At 43.3% G+C, this 19,301-nt stretch overlaps 1 protein-coding gene across 2 annotated transcripts; it reads left to right on the forward strand.

Annotated features, from left to right (window-relative positions):
• Positions 1-3,854: 3,854 nt before the first annotated feature.
• LOC121312767 (coiled-coil domain-containing protein 125-like) lies at positions 3,855-19,301 on the forward strand. Of its 2 annotated transcripts, none has more exons than XM_041244512.1 (12): positions 3,855-4,054; positions 6,148-6,485; positions 8,167-8,234; positions 9,287-9,373; positions 9,762-9,839; positions 10,632-10,717; positions 11,310-11,392; positions 13,303-13,418; positions 13,853-13,960; positions 14,572-14,740; positions 16,709-16,824; positions 17,428-19,301. In XM_041244512.1, exons 2-12 carry the CDS (start codon positions 6,191-6,193, stop codon positions 17,671-17,673), a joined length of 1,452 nt encoding a protein of 483 aa, XP_041100446.1. In that variant the 5' UTR covers positions 3,855-4,054; positions 6,148-6,190; the 3' UTR covers positions 17,674-19,301. The 2 variants fall into 2 exon arrangements, with proteins under 2 accessions (XP_041100446.1, XP_041100454.1); XM_041244520.1 differs by having other exon boundaries at positions 16,709-16,828; positions 17,428-17,521.

Here is a 19,301-nt window from a genome sequence, read left to right on the forward strand (position 1 = left end):
AGACACCAATTGTGAAAATACTTCCACTTGTAGGTGTACAACGACCTATTGGACTCTGCCCTAGCTTTCTGCAACGTACCCACAACTGCATCTGATAGTCCTAGGACTAACAAGTGGTTCCTTTCAGGGTCCAGACCCATAGCTGGAACCTGCCCAGTTCCGGATGCCAAAGAATGCCTCTCCAGGCAAAGCGGGATCTCCCAGGTCTGGCCATGTAAGAGGTGGCACAGGGTCGAGAACCAGATTCTCCTGGGCTACTGGGGGCCACTAGAAGAACTGACGTCTTCTCTAACCAGACTTTTTTGAAAAAGGCTGGGAGTAACAGGATTGGCGGAATGTGTACAGCAGCCCTCTGGGCCATTCGTGGGCTATGCCGAGTGGACCGCCTAACTGGTGGAGGGAGTACCACAGGGGGCAGGGTGTCGTCTCTGCCGAGGCAAAGAGATCAACCTGCGTCTTCCCAAAACATTCCCAAATGCACACGGTGCCCAGGTCCATATCCGAGGTGCAAGTGCACCAGTAATACAGCTGGTGTGTCGAAAAGGGGGTCTGAGGCTACAAGTCTTCAGGGGCCCTGCTGAGGTTGTGGTGGGGCAGTTTGGGGTGGCTGTCTAGGGCAGTGGCCCTGGAACTGCCTCCTGGGACGCTGGTGTGTGGGCTGGCCACGACCTGCGTTCCATCTGACTCTTGGGAGGGCCTGGTTGTTCGCTGTAGTTGTGCCCTGTAGGCGGTGCCTCAGGTCACCCAGCAGCGCCGTAGGAACCGGAACTGTCCTGGTGACAGTCCATGTCAGAGGAGCTTGTCAGCAGTTCGACCTGCCCCACGCAGAAGCGCGGGGAGGGAGTAACTCGGCCACCTGCCGGGATCGCTGCAGAATCTCTTCCACGGCTGACCCAAAACTATGTCTCGGGGATATTGACGCATCTAGGACCGCAGCCTTATCCATGTCGGGAACCCTTGCTTGCGACATCCACAGCTGTCTACGAGCCACAACCAAACTAGCCAGGCTCCTTCCAAGGACTTGCCCCGGAGACCAATGATCTGGAGCAGTGTGGTCGACATGAGGCGTAACTCCGTGGCCACAGGCTCTGGAAACGGGGTCTCATGCAGTACGGTGTCCATGTAGGTTGTCAGTATACCTGCCGTGTTTGCCAGGCGGGTTACCTGTGCTTCTGCTGCTTACGCCCTCTTGAGGTGTGTCTCCATCACCCTGCATTGCTGGTTAGTGCACACCGGCGGAACCTTGACCAAGACTGTGATGGTGGAGTCTACTGGGGGAAACCCCGCCAGGCCCAGTTTCTCTGCACCTTCCAAGGAGGCAGCTGTGCAGCCTGCCTCAGCACACTTGGAGCTGAGCGTACCTCCTCCATGAAATCTGGGAAGGCTGGGAGTTTTTGTGGGCGAGAAGCCGTCACCTATGTCCGGAATATGGACTGACGTGGTTCTGCCACTGGCGTCCAGAGGACTTGCAAGAATGCTGCAGCGCGCCTCATAAGTGCTGAGGTTGAGCTAGACCGTGGTGGTACGTTGGCTTCCGAGGCAACCTCGAAGCCGGGTTCTGCTTCGGCAGGGGGCTCTGGCTTCCCTCCTACCTCCATGCCAAAGGAGAAGGGGGCCCCATCCCATGAGGCCACTATAGAGAGTGTGTCCTCATGTACAAGCTGGGATACCACTTTCCAGTCACCCTGATCTCCCCTGGGGGAGGGAGGATACAGTACTTGGGGCAGCATTGGAGTCGCAGTGTCTGTTTAGACAGGAGCTCCAGGACCTGGGTCATCTGACCCTTCAGGTCCATTATGTCCCTGGCCTGTTTAGATCGCTTCACCCGTCTCGCTTGCAGAGCTGGGGAGCAAGTACGGGGGGCCTGTGCATGGGGAATGTCCAGCAGGGGATCCTGGGACAGTCCGTGGAGGATGGGCTCTGGAGCTCTGAGAGTCACCTACTGTCCAGATGCAGGGGACGCGGAACTCACCCTCGTGGCCCTTTCAACCGGTTTTCCTTCAACCAGGGCTGAAAAGCTGGACAGATGCTACAGGCCACCTCTCTCTCGAGGGCCAAGGTGGCGTGCTGGACGCCCAAGCACCGGGCACACAGGGTATGCCTGTCCTCCTGAGGGATTTTGGCCCTGCAGGATGTGCAGGCATGAAACCTGGCCTTGCTCATCATTACGGTGTAGCGTTCTGCACTGACTGCGTCTTCACCGTGCACCGAACACCGCATATATTGAGTGCACTGAGCACTGTGGGGGGGCAGCTAAAAACACGGTAGAAACACACTGGGAGAACACACTGTTGTTTGTTGTGGATGCCCAACTCACTGAGGTGGGTGGGCCTACGCACCGATGAGGTCTACTCTATAGAGGGGTGTATGTAAACAGAGCCCGGTGGAGGAACACAAGGCTGGTTGACCCTTGTTACGTGTGTGAAAGAGAGATTATACCTATTCAAGTTTGGAGACGCAAAATAAAATGATCAACCGGAGTTGTTGCTGTCGAAAGTTCCGTTGCAGTAAAGGGTCGGCTACCTCGGTACTGTTTGGAAAAATTATGTAGTTATTCACTGAAGATAATGCAAATCTAAGTGGCTATGCAAAGTAATGTAACATTTTGATTAACATATGACCACATAAAAATTGAAATGCATCTCTGCAGCGGTGGCACACACTGGGCCACGTAATTCATAAATTGTAACTAGCAACAAATTCAAAAAAACTAAAACAATCAGAGATTGAATTATTTCCATGTGAATAGGCCATAATGTTAATGTAGCTTTTTTTCCCCTAATTTACCGTTATGTTTAAAGTGGAAATTTGTCAGATTTTACACAAAACAAGGTAAGTGACAGCAGGAATTCTGGAAATTGGAGAGTGCTATATTTAAATGTCAATGTAGTTATCAAACGTGTCTTAAAACATCAGTATTTATTTGACTTTGTTTTTCTATACATAAGGACTTATTGTTTCTTTAAACTGTTACTGTCATTTTAACTCGATAATGATCGATAATAGTCATTAGAATTTGCACGATGCCAGCGTCAGGGTTTGATTTACAACACTAGTGGGTCATTCAACAAATGCGGTGGCTTTTGGATCTGAAAATTTCTTGGAAATGAAACTCACCATTCATTAATGAAAAGTTTTGTGTAATGCAATTGTGAACATCTTATCTTTCTTATACAACTAATTTTAGTTTAAGTTATTTTAATATTTTTAATCAAATAGTGGTTAAGCTGCTCTTTTGTCAGTGGTATTACTCATACCTAAAATGCAAATATGGGTTAACCGCGATCTTATTTGTTATTTTTTTTCTCAGCATGTTTAGGAAAGGAATGTCTTCTAACAGTTCTAAAAGAAGATTTTTGTAATTATTGCTTTTTTTTTTTTTTTAAAGTAAGTGTAAAATTGCATTGCATGCTATTTATCGATTTGAGCTGGCCCATTTTTCCTCTAATATAAACAGTAATTGAATAGTTTAATCAAACTTGCATAAGTATGTCCTTAACATGTTGTCCTTTAAATAATGTTACAAGTAGGCATGTTGAAATGATGAATATTTAGGTTGTGGCATTCTTGTTACCAGAACATCAATCCTCCGTGCAGTAACACCAGTGACATTGACACATTGTTATATCAACAAACTGCATTAATTTATGAACTGTTAAGAAATATATCAAATTTTGAAAGCTGACATTAGTTTAAAATACATTGAAAATGATCAATTAAGATGTGGTATGTAACCGCTTAATCCTAGGGTCGCGGTGAATGTTGTTGAGAGAAAGGGAATAATGCACAAGCCACAACACTAAAGACTACACTTCCCATCGTGCTCTATGTGCGCATTTGCGCAGTGGCTAGAACACGTCTGGTTACTTGAAAAAAGATACGCCTATCGTTTTAAAACAGAAATGTACAAACGAATTACTCTGCTTCTGAAAATTGCTTTAATAGTGATCAAGTAGTTTGTTTTAATTAGGCCTCCCAAGACTGAGTAGTTTAAAAGCATATAGAATTGGAACGCTACTAAACTGGTGACTTGCCACTGTGACAGAACAGCTAGGTAAGTGGATGAACACACCTGCTCGACAGGTAGCAGCAGGTGAAGCCGTCGAGTGGCTTTAATGAAGAGCAGCTTTCAAATCTAAAGCTTATTGTAGAAGTTAAAATGTGCGTCTGCTTTGTTTTACTTTAAACTGATACCAGTGAATAAGCTAGTGTTGTTTTTCTTTCATATTTGTGTTGTCAGACACATGTGTTCTTTCGCTGTATTTTTAATTTAAGAATGGGCACTGAAATGTTAAGGCACGCAGATTCTGTTCTGTATCTTGAAAGTGCTGTAATTACAGTAATAGTCATCATTCGTAGGATGACGATCAATAGAAACAATTGTAAACTCTTCTTTGCTCATTACATTATCTTTTAGTTTTTAGCATTTTAATGCGTTTGATACTGTAATAATGGATTCCACATAATGCAATTTCCAAATTAATGTAGCCTATAGTGGCTATTTTTGCATAAGGGTAAGTACTGTAAACATAAAACCTCAATTCGTTGTTCATGTACGTCTTTTATAACTTCTTCAACAATACAAAGGAAAAAGAGGTGGAACATCCGTGCGTGAGAATGGGATATCCTGGAACTGGCGGGTTAGACGCTTATCGAGGCACGCAGAGAGCAAACAGCCTTATACGGAGGACAAGTACAAGAGTAATACATAAATACACACTGTAAATATTCACAATCGTATTACAACTCAAGATGAAAAAGATACGTAACGCTCTTTACCCACAAATAACATCTCCAATTAGTATGGCACCTTTCCAGCTGGTTTCAAAGATCCGGATTAGCAATTACTCTTGGACAGGGTGTTCATTGACGTTCACGGAGGGCGATTCCACTCCATGTTTAACAGGCAACATTATATAATGAAGTACTTTAGGGTCTGGATGGAGTTTTAATGAGTTCAGTTGAACACTGTAGAGCAGCGTTGGAAGGGCCAGCTTTGAACACCTCTGAATGGGGTAAAGCATTACCGTTCCTTTGATTAAAGAAATGCAATTGCTTATCAGTGTTTGTGAAACCAGCTGTAAGGTTCTCGTAGTATTCTTTATAGGAGGAATTCTCTGTATTTTGGTGACCACTCCTGTAATACAACTCTACATATTAACGTAAAACTAAAGAGAAATCTGTTAAACAAGCAATGGCTGTGTTTTCTCACACATTCTTTGGAAAGATATTGAAACGTTATTTGCTGATATTTGGAGGAACAATGCAATGTATTCCTTATGATAGGACTCATATACTTTCGTATTTTCGTATAAAATGAAAGCAATGGGCCAGAAACCTTTATTATTATTATTATTGAACATGAAATGGAACAGTCTGTAGTTTTGTTATAAAATGTGTATTTTGTATTAGTCATGTTGTTGTATATTATACCTTTTTGTTAATAAAGCTTTAAAACATTTAAAAACCACTCTAAACCGTCAGTAACCGAAAGAGTGAATGACTGTATCTACTGATAGTAAAGGGAGTATAGAGGGGCTTTGGATTAAATAGCGTGACAAACACGTACACAAGACCTTAATATACCCTCCTGGTGCTGATCCCTCTTCTTCCTTCTCTTTACTGAAATACAGCAAAGAATGCCAGGAGGACAGTTTTAAACGGAACTGTTTAGTGCCATTAAACCAAATACAGATACTGTATCACAATTCAGTACCACTGAACTTTCTTCTTCTTCAATTATTTCTTAGCAGATGCCCTTACTCTGCAACTTACAGTTTTATACAAAAAATACATATCAAGAATTACAATAGAATGGTGCATCTTGCAGTGCACCCCCTTATCTATAACTTTGCTCTAATTATTATAATTACAGTGTATGCGTGCTAAAAATAACACCCAAACAAGTTAAACTAGAGAGCAGCATATTAATACTTTTGAAGTTCAGTGTTTCTCACACATGCAATAAAGAATGGTAATTTTATCATTACTGTAGTATTTGAGAGTATACTATAAAATTATATAGTGTATGTAAAAATATACTACAACTGCTGAAAAATAAAATGTCTGTACTGTAATTGTACTGTAATGTAATTTAATGACATGTCTGTAATTAAACTATTCAAGATAATTTCCCCTTGTACTCAGGCCACTGACGATACATTCAAAGTGCTGGCGAGTCCAGGCGAGGATGCAGAGCGGCCAGCAGGACCCTCAGAGGCAGGAGGAGGAGGACAGGGAGGATGACATGACTGGTGGAGACCTGGGGTATGGGCTGGGCAGGAAGCCTGGTGGGATTTACGAGAAAGGTGAGAAACCCCAGAATCCTGACGGCCTCGGCCTGGCTCCCGCTGCGCGCCTGAGGAGGGGCTCCAGCAACAGCAGCGTTTCTTTCAAGTGGACGGCTTACAGCGCCCTGCACACTGTGTTTCAAAAGAGTCTGTCGCTGGACAAGCGTCCAGGACGCTGGAGACTGAACAGTGAGGGTAAGGACGCCTCTTCTATTTGTTTGTAGTGGGGTCTAATGGAAAAGCATCTGCAACATCTTTCATTTTGTTTTATTTAAAAAACAAAACCCTAAGATATGTCTTTCCTAATAATTGACATTGCTAAAATCAATGTGAATAGAGGACAAAGCTGGTGGAAAGCTAATGTAATGGGCATTGGGTGGGGTGATGCTGGTATGGATTCTGTTGAGGCTACAAGGTTAATAAACACTCCTGCAAAGGAGCCTGTGTAGCAGTGAAGGCATTTGCTTCTGGTGGCCATGGCTGCTGGTCCACGTCCAGCTTCCTGGTTACCAGGTAATCAACAATCATTGGAACAAAATGTGTTTTTGCAATTGCCTTGACAGGTCTTGAAATGAGTAAACCCAGCACAATTCACCCGGGGGGAACACAAATCCAGCAACACCATGCAAATGACTTCATTTTGCATAGCTGGGATAAACTTGGGACTAACGCCTTTTAAGTTTGTTTACCTGCATATGCCCAGCCAGAAGATCTCGTGAAAAAATAATTATAAAGGGTTCGCATACTGTATCTAGATTTGTCTTGAAGCACATCTGTTCACATATTGGCCATCTGAATTGCCTGGAGAGAAAAGCGTGTTTGAAGAGCCTTCTCAAGAGATTGTGATGAAACTTAGTTTTGACCGAAATCTGTGGGATATCAGGAGATGCCTGTCTGTCGGTCGGTCTGTCTTTGAGTGTATGTTTAAAGGGTTACTTTTATGTATCCAAATGTGATAGCATCTGGCTACAACGTTTGTGATAAGAATCTGGCAATATCTGGAGGAACTTGTCTACCTGCCTGTCTCTTGTATGCATGACTGTGGAAAAGTGGTTAATAGTGTGCAGGTGATTCGGAACAAACAGGCAATTGCAATCCAGGTGCAAAGGTTTGTTTTATTTGTTTTGTTCAGTGCCTGACGGGGAAACAAACAGTAAATAATAATGGAGGTAAGTAATACAGCAGCGTGTGTTACTTAAATTATAATCCCCAGGTTTGTCCCGCAAGTAATAGTCCTGTTTTTATTGTACACCCACACAAAACACAAACACATACACAAGTCCGTTAGTGCGTGAATTAGTGCTAGTGGTGCAAACACAGTTTATTGTGATACGAGTGCAGTGCTGTTCTGGGTTTGTGCGGGTCTCTGGCCACAGCTCTGGAATCGTGTTTAGCTGTCTAGTAATATGTAACACAAGATAATTACAAACAAAAACACTCACACAAACGTTTTTATTACACACGGGATCTCTCACTGTCCTTACAGTTCAAAATGCTTTTAAACCAATCGAAGGAACAGATAAACATCGCTTCGACCCCTATTTATACCGTCACTCATGACCCCTTGGTAAACGATTGCAGCCGCGGCTGACACATTATTTATCTTCCGGGTCAATGAGTTAGTGTACCGAAGCTCCGTCATTTTTCTACATGGGCGACTTCTTTTTAACCCTCGGAACGAAGTGTCAGGTCAAGTAGTCCAGAGTATTCTGTTCTTGTTACTTAGCGCCCTCACAAGTCGGGAGGGAGGTTTACCACCAAGAATCTTGTCTTTTTGTCACAATGACTTGCATCTTGTTCATGAAGGTCACGTTGATTATCATGACATTGGTAGCTCTGGTTTACAGCCGTGTGTGTGACTGACATGCTTGTTTAGTTTCCCCAGATGTGATGTGTGATCTGTCCAATGAAGAGCTGAAGCAGAGGCTCCAGGAGGTTGCAGAGGTAATTCAACTCGTTCACATAACATCTTAAAAACATAGTCTTTGTAAACTAAGAGAAATGTATTTATTTTATTTATTTAACCATTTACCCATGGAGTGGTCCTGGTAAACAATAAAAGGACAATAGCAGAAGAAATAATCCATGTATGTGTTTGTTAATGTGGACTGAAGGAGAAGCATTGGCAGGAGCTTCTAAACAATTCCCCAATCCCATCTTTAAAACCAGAGGAGGAAAGATAATTCCATCTTCTACTATGATGGAAACAATTCCACATCTTCTGGAGTTCTGTAATTCTCCCAAACATGGCCGAACCCTTGGAAGAGCTGAATCAACAGAATCCCGAGAGTGTAAACTACAGCCATTATATTAAACAGGAATAAAAAGCTGTGTGCTATGCATTAATCTGAAGAACAGTAAGACGCTGCTTGTAAGGGATTTTAAGGTCAGAATAACCCCTGCATGTTTTTTACAGACAGAAGCAAAGTAAAGACAGCCCCATAGTCTAGTAATGATGCTAGTTTTGATAATCTTGGAACAATGGTCTGTTCTGTTTAGAGCTCTTAACAATCACTCTTGCACAAGAATGCACTTTCAATTGATTTTCTTGATTTGTTGAAAGTAAATAAACAGTTTCTACATGTCCCCCAGCTCAGATTTGCAATCGCAGTATAATACATAAATCTGTATGTATGGTTTATCTGTTTGCGCACTGCACTGTAATGCACTGTACTTTACTTAGGACCTGCTAACAAGCATGCAAAACAAAACCTGGCTGAATAGATTTTCATGAAGCGCTCTTACATGAGTTCAAGTTTTTTGTTGAGTTTTCCATTTTTTCAGATTTTGCAAGTGACCTTTCAGAAGGCACTATCGACCTAAACAGAAACAGCAATACAACCAATAGGGTATTAAACAGGTAGGAAATGAAATATTATGAAAATGTAGATCTGTAGTGCTTCTGTAGTTTCCCTTTAGGTGTTGCCTGTTGCATGACTCCTGGTACGAGTTAGGTCAGTTGCTAATGAAAGATGAATGACTGTTGTCTCTGGCAGGAGGCAGAGATCCTGAGGCGTGAACTTGAAGTGACCCAACGGCAGCTTGAAGGAAAATACGAAGCCTTGAAGATACTGCAGAGCCGGGTACAGCATCCAGATCTCTGTCCATGCCTTTGTCATTTCAGTAGTACTTTCAATAGAGTAACGATGGAGGCAGGGCACCAACCGGAGACCACACTTCTAAAGCAAGCGTCTTACCCGCTTTGCTAAAGAGGCAGGCTCGTCTGCAGATGTGACTGTAGAGCTTTTATCAGAATCCAGAACCGCAGAGGATCCCACGACACTGTCCGTTACACATGCACCCAGGAATTGAGAAGACATTCCGATTTCCAGTCACGCAAAACTAATTCCGGAAAACATATAGGAATACTCTTAATTGCATTACATAGATTCTTATTTTCCTAATTCAGATTCGTGTTATACTCTGTAAAAATATGTGATTTGCTTTTTATTTTTGATTCTCCTGCAATAGGCTGTGTTTGACAAAGCTACCACACACACTAAAACCCTGATTCAGAAAAGCGAAGAAAGAAATAAGGTCTTAGAAAAGGTATCTCTTATTTTTGTTACTTTTTTGGTTTTCCTCTGACTAACGCATTTCCTGCTGCTTGCATTCTTGAGGAACTGGCCCCTGATTTATTTATTTTTCTCTTCTGTAACAAGCCAACAATATAATTAAGGAAGATTGAACAAAAGCTTGGTTCTGTTCATTTAACTTGCCATATTAAACTCTGGGATGTCGGCTTCCTATTCGCTACACCTGTGTATTTTGTGATTCAAGTCAAGTTCGACCATGGGGGGGGGGGGGGGGTCCCCGAGAGGCTAACCTGGTAAAAGCAGGGCGTGTGTGTGCAGGGTGTCTTAGTCAGGTGAGTGCAGGTTTGCATCCTGGCTGTGTGAAGTCACCAGTCTCTGCTGGTGATTCCGGAGGGATACAATATCGGCTGTCAGGCTCCAGCAGGTTCGGGAGGCAAAACTGGCAGGGACTGTTTCTGCTCAACGTGCTATAGCTGACCCTACCGGCCAGGCGCCTAGTGAACTTAGGCAGACACCTGCAGGGCTGGCCTTTGTCCTCCAGTGGCCAGTAGCTCGCTGACACCCGCTCTCCATAAAAGAAAAATTAACCCTTTCCTGCCAGTTTTATTGCAAAGCTGCTGCCGCCACTAGGCCTTGCATCTGAGAATGCATTTGAGTCATTGACTGCTCGTTTCCAGGGCAGCATGAACAACAGTGTACAATCTTTCCTTAGTAATCCTGATCACCCTGCAAACCCTAAACACTGCCACTCTTTGATTCCAACATATTAATTTGCTGTTTTACATTTTCCTTCTTCTGTTTGCAGGAAGTAAATGCGCTGCAGTGGGAAATTGCATTCAACCAAGTGCAGTTCAAGAACATCGAGCAGTCCTGGAAGGAGAAATACCAGAGGTTTGTGATGTACTGACCTCCTTATAGACTCACGCTCAGCCTTACAATCTACTCTTTTATTTGTGTTTGTATAACGGAGATTCCCATGGCTTTGCCCCATTTAGTCATTCCCATGACTGATTAGTTTTGTACACTCGTATATGTGGATGTAATCGTTTCAGATTCAACAGTTCCAGGCTACAGTAAGCAGATCACACGAGACAAGCATTTGTACTTCATAGCAACAGCTTCCTGTGACTCTTTTCCGCCCTTCATGTTAATATTTATAACAGATAAATTATGCATTTGTTGTTGTTCCAGTGCTGTGCAATCAGGTACAGCTGTAGCAGTCGCTTAACATAATGACATTACAGCTTTCTGTTTTAAAACACCAGCATGTAGCATTTAGAATTGACATGCACCTGTCGCTTCATGTCATATTTGAATTGTTTGTTGCCCTTCCTCTTTCATTTGGTTGTTTTTTTCAATCATCCTAAGTGAATCTGTGTTTTGTTGAGTTTAGATTTTTTCCCTATAGTTATCTCTGTCTAACTTCAGAGAACATGTTGTCCTGTAGTCATGGCATTCCTGTGTGTGGGTTTGTTTTTGATAGGGTGTGCAGTGAAAGTGAGACCCTAAGAGGGGCCCTGGAGGTGAATGCAAGCCAGCTGCAGGAGCTGAAGTTAGAAAATTCTTGTAAGTTAATCAGAAAACCCTATTTCAAGTAAATGCTGAGGTATGGAAGTTTACTTTTGCCTACCTTTTGTTTTGCGCACGTTTCACCTTTTCTGGGATGTAATATTTAGTCTCTTACCTGCCATTTTGAATATTAAAATCGTTATATATCTCTCTTGCATCTCAATACACCAGTTTTCTTTACTGTGCATAATACCCTTTGCAGTGACCTGCAGTTTTGTCCTCTGATGTCATTGCTGGTGCACCAATAAGGATCCCCTGAAGAAACTCAGTTATACCTCTCAACATTTCCTTTAAGTAAACTGCATCGAAATGTTCCAGTTCACAGGATCCAGTCTCGAACAGTCCTGGAGACAAGATGACAACCTGCTCCACTGAGAACCTTTCTTTTCCATACCTTTCTTGTATTGGTTGTTTCGTTCCTGTTGTTGCTACATTGTGATGCTGAGATTCCTTTTAGTCATTGGCTACTTATCAGGAGTATCAAGCTGTATTTTATACAGAAAAACAGACTTTTGATTGAAACTGAATGAATAGATCTGGCTAGTTGGGTTGGTTATGTATGACAGATCTGTACTTGTATAGGTAGCAGAAATATACACTCTCACATGGGGGCACATTAAGTAAAGAGTCTGAAGTATAGTTTTCCATCACATTTAGTTACTTATTTCTTAAATACTGAGGGGAAAAAGTCGTGTGTGTGTATTTTGGCAATGCCAGGAGAAGATTAGTGCAGTGGGGGAGAATTTTCTATTATTACTCTTTCTTTCTCAGTAGACACTGTTAACATTGTGAGTGTAAAACAGGGTTTCTTCGTTTATGGCTGAGGTTTAGACTTGTTTGTTTGGTTCATTTTACTCCGTACCTCTCAACACCCCTGTCCTGTTATAAATATCATATTGGAGATACTGAAATTGAAGAAGGAATCTATGAAAAAGACCTAGGAGTTTATATTGACTCAGAAATATCTTCGTCTAGACAATGTGGGGAAGCTGTAAAAAAAAGGTCAACAAGATGCTTGGATATATTGTGTTGAATTTAAATCAGGGGAAGTAATGTTAAAACTTTACAATGCATTAGTAAGACCTCATCTAGAATATTGTGTTAAGTTCTGGTCACCTCACTACAAAAAGGATATTGCTGCTCTAGAAAGAGCGCAGAGAAGAGTGACCAGGATTATTCTGGGTTTAAAAGGTATGTCATATGCAGACATGGTAAAATAATTGAATCTATTCAGTCTTGAACAAAGAACTACATGGCGACCTGATTCAAGCATTCAAATTCTAAAAGGTATTGACAATGTTGACCCACTGGACTTTTTTTGACCTGAAAAAAGAAACAAGGACAAGGGGTCACAAATGGATTTTAGACAAAGGGGCGTTCAGAACAGAAAATAGGAGGCACTTTTTTACACAGAGAATTGTGAGGGTCTGGAATCAACTCCCAGTAATGTTACTGAAGCTGACACCCTGGGATCCTTCAAGAAGCTGCTTGATGAGATTCTGGGATCAATAAGCTACTAACAACCAAACAAGCAAGATGGGCCGAATTTCGTTTGTAAACTTTCTTGTCTCTGTTTAATATGTTCTTACACACTGTAGACACACACACACACTGGAACACTCCTATCTCTGTTTAGTACGTTCTTACACACTGTAAATCCACACACATACATACACACACGCACGCACACACACACACACTCTGACACCTCCTAGCTGAATCCAGTTCCTGATACTTACTGGATATTCAGCATGACTTTCTCAAGCTCTTTTAGCTCAGGGAGTAAAAACAGAAACATCGGACTTCATTATTTTATTCCGAAGGATGTTTTTAATATATTGTAAGTGTAAATTGTGTATATAAAATGAAAGCTGAATGCTCAGAGGTTATTTTGCTTTGAATTGCAGATCTGAATCAGCAGCACCGGGAGCTTCTTGCCATGCTCAGTGTGAAGGAGCAGAAGATATTTCAAGAGTCCTTGCCTCCGAGCAGCAGCAGTGTTAGAGAGGGAACAGCTTTAGAGGTCAGTAAGAAACAGGAACATGTGTCTCATTAGAGACTCCAGCCACTTCTGCACCTGCCACTGGGGCTGACTCAAACGATCCGAGACCAGACTCGTTCATTTCCATCAGCAGCAGATCAATATCAATTCAATTTAAACAGGAACTCTGACAGCCCCAGTTAGGATTGAGGGCCGGGAGAACCCAGTCTCTCCAACTTGCGCTGATTTGTAATCTCTGACCATACAAAAAAAAATAATAAATAGGCTGAGCACAAGGGCTATACATATATTGTAATGTCAGAGGCTGGTAAATTCCTTTATAAACAGGAATTGTGCAACAAAAAGCAATAGTTTTGTATAATGTCAGTTTGCAGTTTGTGTTGTAGACTGCAGATGGACATGCTTCCTTTGTTGTGTTTCCATGCTTTGTAAATGAAGTCTGCTTTCCTCCCTAGCTGGCTGTGCTAGGAGCATGCAGCTGCAGTGTCAGTGGAGGGGAGCCCTGTCCTTGCGCCAAATCAGCAGCCGCCAGCCGCACGCAGGTCCTGCAGCTCAAACAAGAGGTACGTCCAACTGAGCCTCCAGGAGGCCATGAGCCTGGGCTGTTAAGAGCTTCAGGTACCTGCAGATCTGTCAGCCAAGTGCAGACCAGGCCGTACCTGTGTAGCTGTGAGTCTCTGATAAAGCAGCATGACCAGAGGCTACCTAGCTTTAAATCCTGCATGCAGAAAATAAGAAAAACAAGAAGCTGCAGCTCGGTTGTCTTCAGGGGTTGTTCTGATTTTCTCCACCACTTTAAGATTTAATTAGTTGCAGACTAGGATTCCTAATTAAAGTAGTAAGAACTGTTTATTGCACAAGGATATACAATGACTTTATAATGTGATTATTTTTCAATGATTAAATTGCCTCTGGGGGGGGGGGGGGGGGGGGGGGGTATCTTAAAAAAGTGTAGAGCATAAAGGATCTCATTTTGAAGTGAATGCCCAGCAATAATCAGCTGTTTATTTAGAATCTCAGTTTGCTCAAACCAATTAAGCATTAAAGGGGAGAACATGTTTACCACATGGTTGTCCTCCCTCTTTCTCTCTCTCTCTCTGTCTGTCTGTGTCTCTCTCTCTCTCTCTCTCTCTCTGTGTCTGTCTGTCTGTCTGTCTCTCTCTCTCTCTCTCAGCTCGACACACAGAGGAAGTGGAAAGAGGAAGCCTTTGTGATGGCGGACGCATTCCGAATTGCTTTCGAGCAGCAGCTGAAGCGCCGCACTGACCAGACTCTGCGACTGATGGAGGCAGACCCCTTCCTCAGGAAGGAAACCTCAAGAGCAAAGAAGGTCAATGGCGAAGGTAAACACTCAATGGGAGTGACCGTTGTGTTCTCATGTAGTGACTGGGAGATGGCCAAGCATGGACACATGCCTTTGTTATTAAAGGATACTTTGAATATGTCCATAATATTTAATTTTGCTTCCCCACAATCAGCTTGAGGAATCTTACTGGAAGCAATGTAATGAATTGGATAGTTTTTTAAATGTATCGCTATTTGAACATTCGACATGTTTTATTAATGCTCTGTATTATTGAATTATAATGTAAAATACCTAGTACTTTGTCAAGCGATTGGTATTGGAAGGTTCTGGAAATGTAAATACAGTATTCTAAAAATGACATGTCTGTCCTAATCAAAGGTATACAGTAGTCTCCGGCTAAGAGAACAGTCTTCGGGAAGCAAGCAAAGTGTTCTCTTAGACAGAGTTGACCACCAGTGGAGCGCTTTGTAGGTGTGAGTGGAGTTCTCTTCTCTTATAGCAGTGGAGCGTTCTGCAGGTGTGAGTGGAGTTCTCTTATACCAGTGGAGTGCTCTGCAGGTGTGAGTGGAGTTCTCTTCTCTTATACCAGTGGAGCGCTCTGCAGGTGTGAGTGGAGTTCTCTTCTCTTATACCAGTGGAGTGCTCTGCAGGTGTGAGTGGAGTTCTCTTCTCTTATACCAGTGGAGTGCTCTGCAGGTGTGAGTGGAGTTCTCTTTTCTTATAGCAGTGGAGCGCTCTGCAGGTGTGAGTGGAGTTCTCTTCTCTTATACCAGTGGAGCGCTCTGCAGGTGTGAGTGGAGTTCTCTTTTCTTATACCAGTGGAGCGCTCTGCAGGTGTGAGTGGAGTTCTCTTTTCTTATACCAGTGGAGTGCTCTGCAGGTGTGAGTGGAGTTCTCTTTTCTTATACCAGTGGAGCGCTCTGCAGGTGTGAGTGGAGTTCTCTTTTCTTATACCAGTGGAGTGCTCTGCAGGTGTGAGTGGAGTTCTCTTTTCTTATACCAGTGGAGCGCTCTGCAGGTGTGAGTGGAGTTCTCTTCTCTTATAGCAGTGGAGCGCTCTGCAGGGGTGAGTGGAGTTCTCTTATACCAGTGGAGTGCTCTGCAGGTGTGAGTGGAGTTCTCTTATACCAGTGGAGCGCTCTGCAGGTGTGAGTGGAGATCTCTTTTCTTATACCAGTGGAGCGTTCTGCAGGTGTGAGTGGAGTTCTCTTCTCTTATAGCAGTGGAGCGCTCTGCAGGGCTGAGTGGAGTTCTCTTATACCAGTGGAGTGCTCTGCAGGTGTGAGTGGAGATCTCTTTTCTTATACCAGTGGAGTGCTCTGCAGGTGTGAGTGGAGTTCTCTTATACCAGTGGAGCGCTCTGCAGGGGTGAGTGGAGTTCTCTTATACCAGTGGAGCGCTCTGCAGGTGTGAGTGGAGTTCTCTTATACCAGTGGAGCGCTCTGCAGGTGTGAGTGGAGTTCTCTTATACCAGTGGAGCGCTCTGCAGGTGTGAGTGGAGTTCTCTTATACCAGTGGAGCGCTCTGCAGGTGTGAGTGGAGTTCTCTTATACCAGTGGAGTTCTCTTATACCAGTGGAGCTCTGCAGGTGTGAGTGGAGTTCTCTTATACCAGTGGAGCGCTCTGCAGGTGTGAGTGGAGTTCTCTTATACCAGTGGAGCGCTCTGCAGGTGTGAGTGGAGTTCTCTTATACCAGTGGAGCGCTCTGCAGGTGTGAGTGGAGTTCTCTTATACCAGTGGAGTGCTCTGCAGGTGTGAGTGGAGTTCTTTTATACCAGTGGAGCGCTCTGCAGGTGTGAGTGGAGTTCTCTTATAGCAGTGGAGCACTCTGCAGGTGTGAGTGGAGTTCTCTTTTCTTATACCAGTGGAGTACTCTGCAGGGCTGAGTGGAGTTCTCTTATACCAGTGGAGTGCTCTGCAGGTGGAGTGAGTTCTCTTTCCTAGCCCTGTGTCCAGGTCTGTGCTGTTAGAAGAGTCAATGTAACAGTACTCTATTGTTTGACAGCGGGCACTCTCACCGTGGGGCAGAAGCTGAAGGGGATACTGGGTTCCAGTGCAGACTGTGGAAAGCTGGAGGCGCTGGATGACCCCGTGGAGATCCTGCGAATGCTGTTGGATCTGGTTTGTATGTCTGTCAGCTTCTTGGCACTGTGCCCTGCCGAAGAGGTGGCCTCTAATGTTAGTGTAGCAGGCAATTATTTACTGTTAATTGTTAACTAAATAGCGCTGTGCTTTACTGAACACAAACCTGTTTCAGTAAAAAAATACAATCTTTTCAGTGACTGCAAATATATAACAAGCAAAGAGAGGTACTTCTTACTGTGCTGAATTGGATGATGCTTGCAGTGTCTCTGCATTGATCTTCTAGTTATATGGAAGAGTCTTGAGCTTTCAGCGATGGAAGACTAGATGGAAGATTAGAACCCTGAAACTTGATATTATAAATCCCTTTCATTCTCGGATGCAACTGTAACAACTCATTTCATTACGATCTATGGGGAGTATGAAGATATTGTTTTTAATTACTAGAACAAGTTGCTTAGTCTAGTGTTCCTAATTTAAAAACTGATAAAATCAGTTTTATGGCAGGCAGAGGTGTCTCATTCAGCGGGGGTCTTGGCATAATTACCTGCTTCCCTTTGTTCACAGGGTTGGAGTGATTATTGTTCAAGTGTAATTGTTCAGTATGTCGCTCTAATGCCTGCTGTGATCATTGTGTTCCAGCTCAATGACAAGGAGGAGGCTTTGGCACATCAGAGGAAGGTCAGCTACATGCTGGCTCACAATGCTGAAAAGCTGGAAGGACACATCAAACAGATGAAAGGCGCAAATACTCTTGGAAATGCTGATTCAGCCGTGGAGAGCGGCACAAATCAATGCTGCCACGAGCCCCAGAGCCAGCAGCACTGTCCTGGAACGAGTTGTCACAAACCTGACGAGGGCTTACATAACGTCAGGGGAGAACTCTGAAATAAGAAAGACACGCAGCCTCCCTGTCTATCGGGGGAAGCGCTGCCTTCGCAAGACAACACAACCGTTTCTGATATCAGCGAAGACAAGGATAGAAGCAGCAACAGGCGCAATGAGCTGCCAAGCCAGCGAGACAGAGCCTGTGAGGTGCCTCCAAGAAAAGAACATCTCAGGCTGGGCAAGGACTCGATCAGGAGTGATCAGCAATGTTCAGTATCATTTCTGACATTGCACTGGGCGACAGGTCTGGGACTCATCTTAAAATGAGCTGTTAACTGGGGTGGCTAACTCAATGTGCGTGTTAGCTGGTCGAAAGCATATTGAAAATGTGTATGTAGAATTTATTATTGTTAATCAATGAATACGTCATTGATGGTGTGTAACTGAGACATGCCTTCTGTTTACCATACAGTTGGGGGACCAGCTGCCATAACATTTGGCCTCTCCCATGACCTGTCTGATTTGAATAAGATGCCAGATAGGCTGTTCAGCCTCTAATCAGCCAGCAAGCAGTTTTACTGCATACTGCCCATGAGATCTACGAGTCAGGCATGGGTCAGGTATGAACAGTACTGTGCAAATCAAATCAAGTGGAAGGGTTAATTATAGTAGCAATAGTAACTAATGATCTCTGTCTATTTTAATATAGCGGAAAGCTCTCTTAATGTGAAACACTATTCCTTGTGCCAAACACAATATTATATTATAGATTAGTCTGGCAACAGATTTCAATCGTGTGTGAAAATGATGGCTTTTGAGGCTGGCTTGCAAAGGAAAAATAAATTGAGAGGAGAGGGTTGTAAGGGTTAACCTGCATCTGCAGTAGCTTGGCGTGATGTTGGAGGGGAGGGGGGTTACCTTTTCCACAAAGATAGCTGCTCTGGTCTGTATATGAGAAGCACAATATATTTATTTTAATAGGATCATTCTATAGAAAGGGATCAACACAAATGTTAACGGCACTCTTAACAGTAGTTACTTTATTACCATGCCTAAGTTAGGTTTTATTTTTTGTGTTAGTTTTTAATGCATTATTTTTAATAGGACACACATCAATTTGACTGTGTGGGGAATATTGAATGATTATGGTACAATTGGTATGTAACAAGTATGGGACTGTTCCTAATTTAAACAGTGAATGTAGGAAATGTAATCTCCCTGTACGTGTTTAGGTTTCTTGTTGTGCTTTTAAGAGATGGTGGATTAATCTGAATCCAGAGAGTGTGTTTGCCACAGAATAGAAGTGTATGAAACTGCTTCCCTGTGTTTGCCATGTTGACTCCAGCTCCTCTGTGTTTAGCACACGTTGCTAATTCTCTGGTGGAGCCACAGTGGCGTCTTATCTGCATATATTGTAACCCTGGTGACTCGTGTCTGTTTACCTGGCATGTTTCACCTCCTCAGGGCACAGCAAGGTTCAGCACTCGCCTGCTGTTCACAGATTGTGATCGGCTTACTCTGGGTGCATAACCCAACGAAACCCACGTGCTGTCATGAACCATCTAATCTGTGTTTAATGGACATACTTGGGTACTCTCCAATTTGAATTAGATCCACTTTTGGCTAACATTTTACATCATTTTACACTCAGTTTTTGCTGAGTAAATTGTTATGTGTTTATATATATA

This window comes from Polyodon spathula, chromosome 1 (genome assembly GCF_017654505.1).
Source record: "Polyodon spathula isolate WHYD16114869_AA chromosome 1, ASM1765450v1, whole genome shotgun sequence".
NCBI classification, from domain to species: domain Eukaryota; kingdom Metazoa; phylum Chordata; class Actinopteri; order Acipenseriformes; family Polyodontidae; genus Polyodon; species Polyodon spathula.